This window comes from Notothenia coriiceps, unplaced genomic scaffold, assembly GCF_000735185.1.
Source record: "Notothenia coriiceps isolate Sejong01 unplaced genomic scaffold, NC01 NC01_scaffold00027811, whole genome shotgun sequence".
NCBI classification, from domain to species: domain Eukaryota; kingdom Metazoa; phylum Chordata; class Actinopteri; order Perciformes; family Nototheniidae; genus Notothenia; species Notothenia coriiceps.
The window spans coordinates 123,072-135,123 of record NW_011360512.1 but is presented as its reverse complement, the minus strand read 5'-3'; the positions used below and the strand labels follow the sequence as shown (position 1 = coordinate 135,123).

At 41.5% G+C, this 12,052-nt stretch overlaps 1 protein-coding gene across 1 annotated transcript; it reads left to right on the top strand.

Annotated features, from left to right (window-relative positions):
• Window positions 1-3,191: 3,191 nt before the first annotated feature.
• On the top strand, window positions 3,192-10,234 carry LOC104957837 (extracellular serine/threonine protein kinase FAM20C-like). The gene is made up of 4 exons (XM_010785513.1): window positions 3,192-4,491; window positions 5,240-5,424; window positions 9,173-9,251; window positions 10,148-10,234. Exons 1-4 carry the CDS (start codon window positions 3,938-3,940, stop codon window positions 10,212-10,214), a joined length of 885 nt encoding a protein of 294 aa, XP_010783815.1. The 5' UTR covers window positions 3,192-3,937; the 3' UTR covers window positions 10,215-10,234.
• Window positions 10,235-12,052: the final 1,818 nt, after the last annotated feature.

Below are 12,052 nucleotides of genomic sequence, written 5' to 3'. Positions count from 1 at the left end.
TGGTAAGCCACAGACACAAGCTGTAAGAAAAAGTATAATTTGTTCATTATATTACTTTGTGATTCCACCGGGCTGAAGACATTTCTAGCTTTCTGTCTAACGTCTGCTTTATGATAAAATGGTTAGATTGTCGGAGTGTGTTTGCATATTTTTGTCTGGCAGTCTAAAGGCCTGCAATCAGCTGCTTGAATGAACTCCATGGCACTTAAAATGTTTTTCATTCAGTCCTGCAAAGTATCAGGGAATCTAGTCCAGCCCCAGCTATAAGTTCACGCTGCAGTAATTGCTCTTATTGTTTTGTCCCCCTGTGGTTTACAGTAAATGAGAGGTGTGTTTCACTTAATCAGCAAATTGAAATAAATAGCCTCTAAGAAGGCGGGCAGGTGTGTTTTGAATGTGAAACATCCAAGGAGAGGTTTGTGGACAAAACAAAACGGATTGTATTATAATATACATCAATCGTATAAAACAGAGATTTACAGTAAACAAGCACAGACAAGCCACATGTACCTTGTGAAAATAGTCAAGTAGGCTATCGGTATTATGTAAAAAAACGAATATTTATCATAGCAGGTGGAGACCAAACCAGAGATAAAAGTTAAATTGATAAGATATATTAATATTGTGTAAATAATCCAGCACCTCCTTATTTTATATACATTAATTATGATCTATCTATATTTTGAGCACAGTAAACAAAGTTTAACATGAATTTAACTGAGGCCATTATTATTGTTTTTCTTAATATGTTCTATATACATCGCGATCATATTGTTATTGTGAATTCTATTGGCTAGGATTATAGTATAGTGAAAACCTGACGTTGTGACAGCCCAAATGTTTTTTATATGCATTGCTGTTTCTTTTATGAAGTAGACAATTTTGAATATTTTATTAGTTTTAATAGAGACATATTTATCTGTTACAAAGATCAACAGACAATTAGATCAATGTAGTATTTATTTTTAAATGTTTTTATCCATCAAAAATGTCTAACATATCTGATCTGATTTATTGGCTTCTTGACTATGATTTAAAAGCCTTACTCTGCAATCAGGGCCATCCCTACCTACAGGCCGATCATGCAGGCTGCATGGGGCCTCACATTGCGCAGGTGGCCTCGCGCACGGGGCCTCGGCTTATGAGCTCGGCTTGTGCGCAGTTCTCAGCGCAGTTCTCCGCGCACCCCACAGCCTAAAAAACATGGAGCATTTTTTCACTTTTTATTCATTTTTATGTCAATTTGCACATTTCATGGTGATGCTCAGCCTCTCTCCTTAACTCCTAACAGTCATCATCATGTCAACCACAACCAGTGTTGGGACTAACGCGTTACAAAGTAACGCAACTACTTTTGCGGTAACTAATAGCGTTACTAGTTACCTATTCCCATTAAGTAACGCCGTTATAGTTACTGTGATTTAAATGGGTGCGTTACATTATGTGATGGAACTGAACCGAATCTCCCTGCGGATGTAAATTACAGGCGAATACAGCGATGTCCTCTCATAGCACCATGGAAAAGTGAAAGTAACCAGAGAGGAGGGATAATTGGTTAACGCGGGGTAACATTTCAGGGTAAGCCAATCAGAGACAGAGTTGGGCGGGTCTTGCCTTATGGGGAAAATACACACACACGATCACTTGCTAATGCTAACACACACACACACACGGCAACGCTCACCACCAGCACACACACACACAATGGTAGATGCAAGTATCAGCGAGAGCAGCAGCGCATTTACAACTTGGAGATATAACCACTATTTTCAATTTGTGGGGATAAAGGACGCAAAAAATATTACGGTCAAATGTAAACTGTGCGCAGGACAGAAAGCATTGTCTTACTGTGCCACAGAACAACACAAACATTTGTATTTTTATTGTTATTATTTTTAAAGTAAAGTAACTTGTTACTAGTTACTTTTATAATTTAGTAACTCATAAAGTAACTAGTTACTTTTTTGAGAGCAGTAACTATAACTATTACTAGTTACTTTTTTAAAGTAACTTGCCCAACACTGACCACAACACAGAGAAATACTGATAGAAATATGTGTAGTTGTTGATACATTGCTTAAATACAGATTTAAGAAATATCAGTTTTTGAGCAAGTAATACGCATGTTTTGTCTTGACTATTACAACTATATTATAATAAAATAATATAGTATTTATATTATTGAATTGATTATTATTATTATTAGTAGTAGTAGTAGAAGTAGTTTATTTGCATTCATTCTATTTTAATCTTTTCGAGGCTAGTATTTGGCAGGAAATGCAGACGTATTCACCTGTAAACGCATACTGAACGACATACATGCACATTTACCATTTACCTCACTGTATAACAAAGTAACTGTGTTGATAATAATAATAATAATAATAATAAACAGGAATTATATTTGCAAAGTACTTTGAGGGGGGGCCTCATCTCACAATGTCGCTTGGGGCCCCAAGTTGGCCAGGGACGGCCCTGTCTGCAATACAAATCATTGTAAATTAAATGCATTTAGGCAAACAAAAAGCAAGGCTATTTGTTATTTATTGTACACTTATCTAAGTGTACAATAAATCCCAATATCTAGGTTACTTTGTGCACAGTGCCTGTGTACATGCGTTTTAAAAGGAGGCCACAACCAAACGCATGGCACTTTCTCTGCATTTCTGCTTATGTGCGAGTTTATAAATCAGCTGCCTGTTCTCTTGGGAGCTTAAAATAGTAATCATTTATATTTTTATGTTTGACCAGTGCACTGTGTGTGTTGTGTTTAGCATGTTTAAACCAACTTTAGTGCAATGAGCCAGTTTGTATCAATCATCTATTCTTGTGTCAACCTCTTATGGCTGTAACATTGAATTCCAATTATTCCTGATTTAGCGAGCACTGATTTACCTTGGCTCATCCTCAGGCCCCCCTATGTCCACTTCTAAAACTACTAGCGGCTCATTGTGCACTCTGAATAAGGGCGTACAGTGGGTCTTCACCGTATGCACTCGCATTGTCCTTCAGATCATACATCACACATCCAGCGGTGTGTTCCGGGCTGTGCCAACGCCCTCTGGCTGCGGGCAGGGGGATTGCAACCTCCCAGGGTTTCAGTCCTCAGCCCTGAAGCTCGCCTCTCATGTCACTAGCGCTTCAGCAGGACGCAGCCAGCCTCTTCCTTGTGACGTTACCGAGGCTCAGAGGGCTCCGATCATAATATTTAACACACACACCCTGGATGAACACTTTGAAGGAAGACAAGGCGCTGTAAAGGAGGGAGTGGGCATATGACAAGCAGGATCCCTGCACCTGCCAGCCAGTCTCTGATTTGACTTCAACGAGACATCAGAGCGGGACAGCATCCAAGCATCTCAGCGGATCAACTATCTTTATGGAATTTCACTTTTTTTTTAATCATCCTAAATACAAGGAAGGCTGTGTTTCTGCGGACTATGTCAATCCCTCCTGTTACTTTCCCCCCAGTTATGACACATTTGACATCTCACTCCGTGCTGGCAACGATAGAAGGAAGCAGATTTAAGGAAGAACATCGGTGTTTTTAACTGGAACCCACTCCTTCCTCCTCCTTTCTGGTTCATTTTCTTAACGATTTATTTAGGGTTCCGTCCTCCTCACACTGTATCCTGCTCAACAAGGCAATGAATGAGACGCACTTCTTGAGCTGCTGCCAGTGAAGAGTCCACAGCCCACAATGGGTCAGTCCACCTGTCTGACTGGGAATGAAGAATTTGGACTATTGTAAAAAATAAAGACTGAGCACATCATGGAGTTGATACGCTGACATGCATTGTGTGTGCAATGATTACAGTACAACTGGAAGCCAACATTGCTGCTTTGTCATCGCATAACAGTGTTGGACGTCAATGTCGGTGACTGTAAGGTGCGCTGCTCTTAAAGCTTTCTCTGCGTAAGGAAAATACATTTTAAGATGATTTTGTTTCGAAAATTCCGAGTGTTGATACTCATGGTGTTTCTGGTCGCGTGCACAATGCACATCATGATAGACTTGTTACCGAAACTAGAGAAGCGGGCGGCAGGAGCGGACAGCGGGGACAGCGGCTGTCAGTGCGCTCAGCACCCGGGCGGGGAGGCGCAGGGCTGGGGGAAGCAGCGCGCCAGGTCGGCGGCGGAAGCGGGCTGGCCTAACAAACACACGCTGAGAATCCTGCAAGATTTCAGCAACGAGCCAAGCTCCAACCTCACGTCGCATTCCCTGGAAAAGATCACAGCAGCTGCCGGTGACAGAGCCGAGTCCTTCCGGCGGATCAGACCGTCAGGAGGGAAGGTGGAGGACCACAAGCCGCTCATCGGAGACGCCAGCTGGGGTCGAACCGTCCCTGCCCACGGTGTCTCCCGACTGACCGCTCTCTTTGAACATCCTTTATACAAGGTTGACCTTCCATCCTTCACGAACGATGACACTTTGTTCAACCTCAACACTGACATCAGGCTTTACCCCAAAGCAACAGGGAACGGAGGATGGTAAGCTGATGGGCATCTGTTACACTTAAAGGGTTACAAGTGGGACAGTGCAGACTGCTTTGCCATTTCTCACTGTTAATGGGAAGGTTGATCAGATGAAAGTATAGGGACCAAAATCAGGTGATATAGGCTACATGCTTGCATCATAGTTATCTGATATTTACAATGAAGTAGTTGTTTTGAAATAGCTTTCTTGCTTTATGATGTTTGTCCAATTTGCATACTTTTGCATAATGTCCATGCAGGCATACCTATCATGAGACATCTGCCAGTGCATATATCCGTCTGTTTGTCTGTCTGTCTGTCTGTCTGTCTGTCTGCCTGTTTAAATATATTCAAATCAATCAGTTCCTCTATACACCCTGTCAGTTTTATCTGCCGTCAATGTACAGTAATGTCCACTCATGCATCTGCTGCATGCACCCCTGTCTCATATTCTCATGCCATTTTACCTTATTGCGCACACAACTTATGAGTAATCATCCTGCTTGGTTTTTGTTTAAATATCAGTCAACAAAACTGTCTTTTTTTTTCATCTTAAAATAGTTACAAATCCATGTGTTAATTATAGACGAAATGCTCAGTGCCAATTCCTCCACCACTAATTTCTCTTTTACAGTTTGGCTGTATCAACAGACTGCAACAAATACTGCATCCATCAATAACATCGATTTATGATAATCTGAATGGGAATCTGCTTGCACCACAACTTCTTGGTAAACCCTCCTCTCCACTCCCTGTTTTTCAGGCACAATGAGGAGGGGAACGAGGAGGAGGAGGAGTTCTCTCCGACAGGAGAGGTGATGGCAGAATCTTACCCCAACTGGTTACGTTTCCACATCGGCATCAACCGCTACGAGATGTACTCCAGACACAGTGTTGTGCTGGACGCCCTGCTGAAGGACCTCGCCTCACAGAGGATCACCAGCGTCGGTGAGTCAGTCAGGGAGAGCTATGTTACCAAGGTGTGTGTGTTTGGATGTGTGTATAATTTCAGTGAAGTCTTGGTCAATATTTTGACTATCCTGTGATGTAATGCAACCTCAGAGGCTTTGCCACCATGGCCATATGTGTTGGGTAAAAGCAATGAATATTACAAAAATAAACATGTAATAAGTTTTAGGAGCAGTATCAGCCATCAAACCCCAAGCTGGTTGATTTGATTATCATCAGTAATTTAAATGCAAAAACAGTATCACTACACAAAAATCCCAGAGGTTAGCACCTAAAACCATTAGACACTTATTTATAAGTCTTGATGGAAAAAACAAACAAAATACATAGAAACATACATATCGATAGTCCCCCTTGAAACTCCACACGCATGCTCTAAACTCCTTTTCTTAAAAGTGAACCATTAACTCAACCCTCCCCACATAATCACCAACATTTTATTTTTTAAATAAAAAATGAAACCTTAGAGTGGACTGAGTGCACCTGACTTCCTGTGTGTAAAGTGCGCACGTGTGTGAGAAGGAGGTCACAATCACACAAATCTTGCCCCTTATCTGTATTTCTGCTTATGCACGCAAGTTTATAAAACAGTGATCAGCTGCCTCTTCTATTGAGAGCTTACTATAGATTCTAACAACCCTTCTTTATTATATAATGTGTGTGTGTCGCTGTGTGAGAGCATTTTTGCCCCCGTCAACATGTTTGTTTAGATGTGTGTTACTGCTGCTTAAAGGTGGGGTATACGTTTGAGAAACCGGCTCGAGATACACTCGTTGTTATATTCCATGGAATGCTCTTATCATCCCGATAGCAATGAATATCTGAAGTGCTTTGACAAAAAATCCATAACAAAATTTCATCTGTGGAAGCTGTAGTACTGTAAAAAGCACGACCAATCATTTTAGCCGGCCCGGCCTGGAACGCTGACAGGCAGGTAGGCCATCCGCGCACATGACCAATGAGGGCACAAGATAAGTTTGTGCACAGATGGAATGCTGACAGGTAGCTAGGCCATCCAGTTATAAATACCACACGATCAATGTATCATATATCTATAATTTATCATACTATAATTTATTATACTGACATTATTTATGCTCTGTAAAAAAGAGATGTTGTCTGAGTGTGAAGATTGCTAAAGTGGCTTCATACAAACGACATGAATACCAACATATCCTCCAGTGGCGCATGCTGTTATCTCCATTCCTTTGTGCATCAGTGTCATTGTATTTCTTATTGAGGCTGCCTCCTCTGTCTCATTTTTATGATTCCCTCACAGGCAACTTGCAAAGTTTCATCATTCATGCTACACATCTCAGCGTACACTTAGTAGTGTTTGCTTTTTGTGCTCTCTGTTAGTAATTTATAAACCATCAATGAGCGCCCTGACACACCTACTGTATATTACACCGTCTGTCTTCTGAAAAGAAAAATGCAGTGCTTTTGTGTTTGGTAGCATGCGTCAAAGCTTTGTGCCCGATAATTGGTGCCCACACTTACCACATACCTGTCCCACTACAATTACACAACAGAGACAGCATTAGAAAGTTTCCCTGCTCAGCATTTTCACTTCTTCCCCCTCTGTGTTTGTCTCTCTGCGGCCTTTTGTTCAGTCCTCAGCTTGACTCATAAATCATACGCACAGTGCCGTGAGGTGGCACAGGTGAGAGCGGAGGGGATTTATCATCACTGCACAGCATTCAGGGGAAATCTGATGGTAGTGGGCGAGGCCTGGAGCTCTCTTAAAGAACAGAGAACATGAAGGTTTAGGAAAGACATCCTTTCATTTGTGGACGCTTGGAGAAACGGCTGAAGAGATGGATCTAAGACATTTATGCACGGACACTGAGACAGATGCCTTTAGGGGAATCATAAGAATGTCTAGTTGAAGTTTACTGTTGTACAAGTCCTATTTGATTGCATGACAGTGCAGAGAAACAATCAGCAGAGCTTTTCCGCTTTTTCACAGGGGATTACCTTTAGTAGTTTGCAATTATAAACATTTTGTAAACGTCCAGCACAGAGCAGAGTATTGAGGTCAGCTTCTCACGCATTGTGGCTTATAGGTTCAAGGTCACAGCATTAGAACATTGTAGGGTCGTCTGCAATCCCTCAAAGGTTCAGGGATTGATGTACGAAGTTTAACGATTAATGTATAGGGCACTTTTCCTTTGACCTGGCTTCAGTAAATCTAGAACATGTGTAGTCCTAATGCCGTCAGCAAATTATTTAGCTTTCAATTTCACTCAATATCCATCCTCTGTGCTGAAGAAGAGGCACTGACCAAAGGTAATGTAGATGGAACTTTGTGCAACAGTGGATATATCATACTAAAGCTTTTTGAAAATGAGTCACGGTAAATGGGGAGGCTTGCCAGCGGTGAGTGAAGCAAAGCGAGACAGGCGGAGCATAACGGAAGGAAAGAGAATGAAATAATGACATATACAAACAAGGGACATCTGAGGGAAACGCCAAGAAGCCTATAAACACAAAAGACAGTTCTGTGTAATGGGTGAAGTACAGCCAGCAAGCCATTCAATAAGTGGGTCCACTACAGCGGGCTTATGTTGATTTTGGGGTTAGGCAGAAGCGCTGTATTGTGTAATATGCTCAAGTTAATGCTCTGTAATAAATGGGCAAATCCCCCGAAAGCCTGTCCATTATGAAAGAAACACAAGGCATTAGGACAGGCCTGGCGCTCCCTTTGTTTGAGTCGGAGGCAGACAGGAAGCTCACAGTGAGTCTCCGTCAGCCTCTGGGAGACACCGCGGACATGACTGATCGTCAGAGACATGTGCCCCCGCTCCTCACCCGGGGGCCAAGGAGCTCAGCCTAGTGGGAGTCAGAGGAGAAGCAGTCTAATGTGCACAAGCAAATCCTGACAAAGTGTACAGAGAAACATCTGCTCAGAATCAGGTCTGTTACGTGCACTTGTACATTTCATTGTTATTTGATTCAGGAAATGAAGAGTCCTCCGAGTTTCGATGCAATAGGATTCTCAAAATGTTATTGCATTAAAATAAAAGGCAAGTTGGATTTATCAGTGGACTCTATGTGGACATAGAAACAGATTTCCAATGCAAGTGTCATAGCATTTATGGTGGCTCTTTGTTTTCAATACCCAATCCTAGTAAGATGCCGGAGATACAATGAAGCACACGAAATATAAAAAATGAGAGATGAGCAAATGTATCTTTGTGAATTAACATGGATGTGGTGGCTCTTTTTAAAAGTGTGCAATACAAAGTGACCAGGTTGCGAGTTCCAGGACTTTTGACAGAAAATGTTTTGCAAAATGAAACCTACTCTACAACTGCCACTTGAAGCTGCTCTGCTAAATCTGTGGATGTATTTGGCAAGAAAGCTGCACATGTTGTTATCAAGACACAGTCACTCTGTCACACTCTGACAAATTGTCCATTTACAGTTGCATCCCTCCATCAAACCCAGAACTAGCCGACTAGTTGTCAGCAGATGCTTTTCACACCACTCTGTCTCTCAGTCACACCCAGCTCCTATCTGCCACAATTTCACTTTGATTGTACAGTGCCTGGCAAATTGGTCAGCAGATGTGATTGTGCAGCCATTGTGTCCTCCAATTGGCAAGCTACAAAACAGCTGTGCAATTGTGTGGGCATATTTCTGCGTGCTAATGTTTATATGCCTGCATGTGTGTTTGTTTATGCCTGAAATACTCATCAAACATTTCGATTGTTTTTCCTCTCAGCCATGAAATCGGGAGGCACCCAGCTGAAGTTGATCATGACTTTCCAGAATTATGGACAAGCGCTATTCAAGCCCATGAAGTAAGTAGCACAGATAGACTGCATTTACATTTTTCACTACATATCAGAAGGGGACCGCAGATATTGTTAGAGCACACATCTTATAGAAGTTTCTCTGCTTCAACAGATCTCTTAGATTTGAGGAAATCTGCATTTTCCACCACAAATAACTAACATCAAAAATCAGTTTGATACTCATGGCTTGATGCGCCCACTTGTAATGCATACGTTTCAAGAGGGCTAGGAAATCTCATCTGAATACGTTTCAAGAGCTGCCGCTGCATCTATCGGTGCGTTCGGGTACACAGCTCTCCCCTCTGTGTGATCTTTTTCCGTCTGCTTTTTAATTAACATCATCAGGCTTATGTGATAATTAAAATGAGCATTGAGCCATCGTCGAGGCGTCTTTGGGGAGGCATGTATGCTAGCAAAGGCGCATGGCAAGAAATAACCTCCCTCTCAGCTGTCTGAGTTTTGCACGATGAATTCCCATAACACAGATAAACAGCGTCCAAGCCAAGTGGGCTGCGATCAGAAGTAATTGCTCAGGAACCTGGTTTGATTGCTATGATATTCAGAATAAGTTTCTACATGAAAGCTTCAGTGGAGAGTATTGCATTTTTGGGAAAGAGACTTTGAGACAGACAGATGGGTTGTTGTTGTTGTTGTTATTGTTGTTGTCGAACTTGTGATTGATACTTGTGGAGGCTCACATTATATCAGGTAGAGTTTGTGATGATTCTGTGTTGCAACAAAACCGTTCCCATTGCTATAGCCACAGTAGTGGGAGGATAAGCAGTTTAAACTGAAGATGCTACTGAATATATTTTCACTGTCTCGGTGTGATTTATGGAGAGGCTGCAAAGTTTCTTCAAAGTTTCTTCACCTAATGTTTGGTTTTCATATTCCTGATTCAGCTCCTCTTCACACGACAGCAGCGGTGGCAGGTCAGAGCTGCACAGGAGTTATTTTTCTGTCTCCTAACTATGCATTTTAATTCCAAGGTCAATCAGTGTTTGCTTTTTTATAACATGAGGCATTGTTTATGAACTGAGCCGCAGAGAGTACGGTCCGACCAATGGCCATCTGAGCAAAACCGTTCAAGTCAACAGCAGGACACCCAGCAGGCATCAATGGCATAGTCATATCTGACAAGAGTAGAGATTACCCTGTGTTTTGTGGTTACATTTGACTGGATTAGGCTTTGAGGGGTTGATGTAGGCAACAGAGACATTATGTGTACATGTATGAGTCATGCGTTATGGCAGGATGGGTCAAAGAAGGAGAAGAGCGTTCTGAGTTGTGTCAGGCTGTTGCTCTGAGCATCATGTGTTATTAGTGGTGTTAGGGGGATGGCAGACATCATCAGCAGTCATGCAATGTCTCATCATTATACATGCATATGTAGGTTTAATTATGTTTGGTCAAGCGGAACACAGATAATGAGTCCTTTAGGAGTGAAGGTTGTGTCAACTCCTGATATGTCTGCATGACTAAATATATGTATATGTTTATTTATTTGTTTTTATGTCTTTAGAATATACATTTTACTCGAGCATAAAAAAAGCCTTGCCCTGTTTTGCTCAATCCAAAACATTTAAAAGAATGCTTATTGATTAGCAGATGTAAGTCAAATCTTTCTCAGCTGCTGTCAGAAACTCTTTGACAGTAATTACATGTCACATTCTGGATAATATGCTACAGATTCCCGCAGCTCTTTATTTAGCCTGTCAAATTTAATTTAAACATAATGCTTTGACAGTCACAGTCATCTGTCTCCAGTGTTTACAGATATTATGCCAAAGTCCTCAGAGCGGAAATACAAAAACATCAGATTTTCTTGAGAAGTAGAAGAATAAGCTTTGTTCTTCTTTTGTTAACGCACACCGTGAGGTAGTGATTCTTCATGGCATTGATGTGTCCCACTTTTATTTTTGGATCTGTGGTGCATTCTGGGTACAGTAGTTCAGAGCATTGTTGTATTGCATTGTTTTTTTCTTCGCTTGTCCCATTGTGCAGCATCAAGTGGTGCTTCAAAGAGGCTTTGATGTTTCAGGCCTCCTTTGAGCAGAATGCCGATCTGTTCAGTGGAGTGGGCCAGGAGACTGCACACGCTGATAGCCTGCCAGACACCTCCACACGATGTTGTCTCTGCGCAGCGATGGGAAGAAAAGTTAGCTCAGTTTTATCTGTCTGAAAAACTCTATGATTGGGTTTGATGATTTAAAGTGGGTACCCACAAAGGGGAAGAAGATGCTTGTTAGTTTTTAAAAACTGCAATTTGCTCAAGTGTTTTGGGTCACGACGGCTTGTTTTCCCCCCACAAAAAAAAAGGCTTTTCCTCAAAATGTTGTGTCTGCCAGATGTTTGTGATCCTCCCAAGCATTTTAATCTGACTATTAAATAAAATATGTACCCTCAGTTGTTGATATTGTAAATGAGGTCAAATGCAAAACGTCAGGTATTTACACTAATCATATCCTTCAATACCTAAGATGATTATGAGTGGATGATCACAATGGTGACAGCATGAGGAAATTAGTTCAAAATACCAACCAAATGTAATTGTTCTGACATTCAAACTGTAATGACGTTTACAAAGGAAACTTTGAAATTCCATCGACATTCATTTTGATGCCATCAGCCTTAAAAAAGAGAAAATATATATAATACAACATATTTATAATATAAATGTATGTTGTCGTTAGATTGCTGCTGGACCGCCCTGTTAATACCCATGTGGGCTTCCCTTTGTGTGCAGCTAGCGGAGAGTTAAACTGTTTTGTTGTCTGCAGTGAAAATGTTGATTTGTAAGGCAAAGT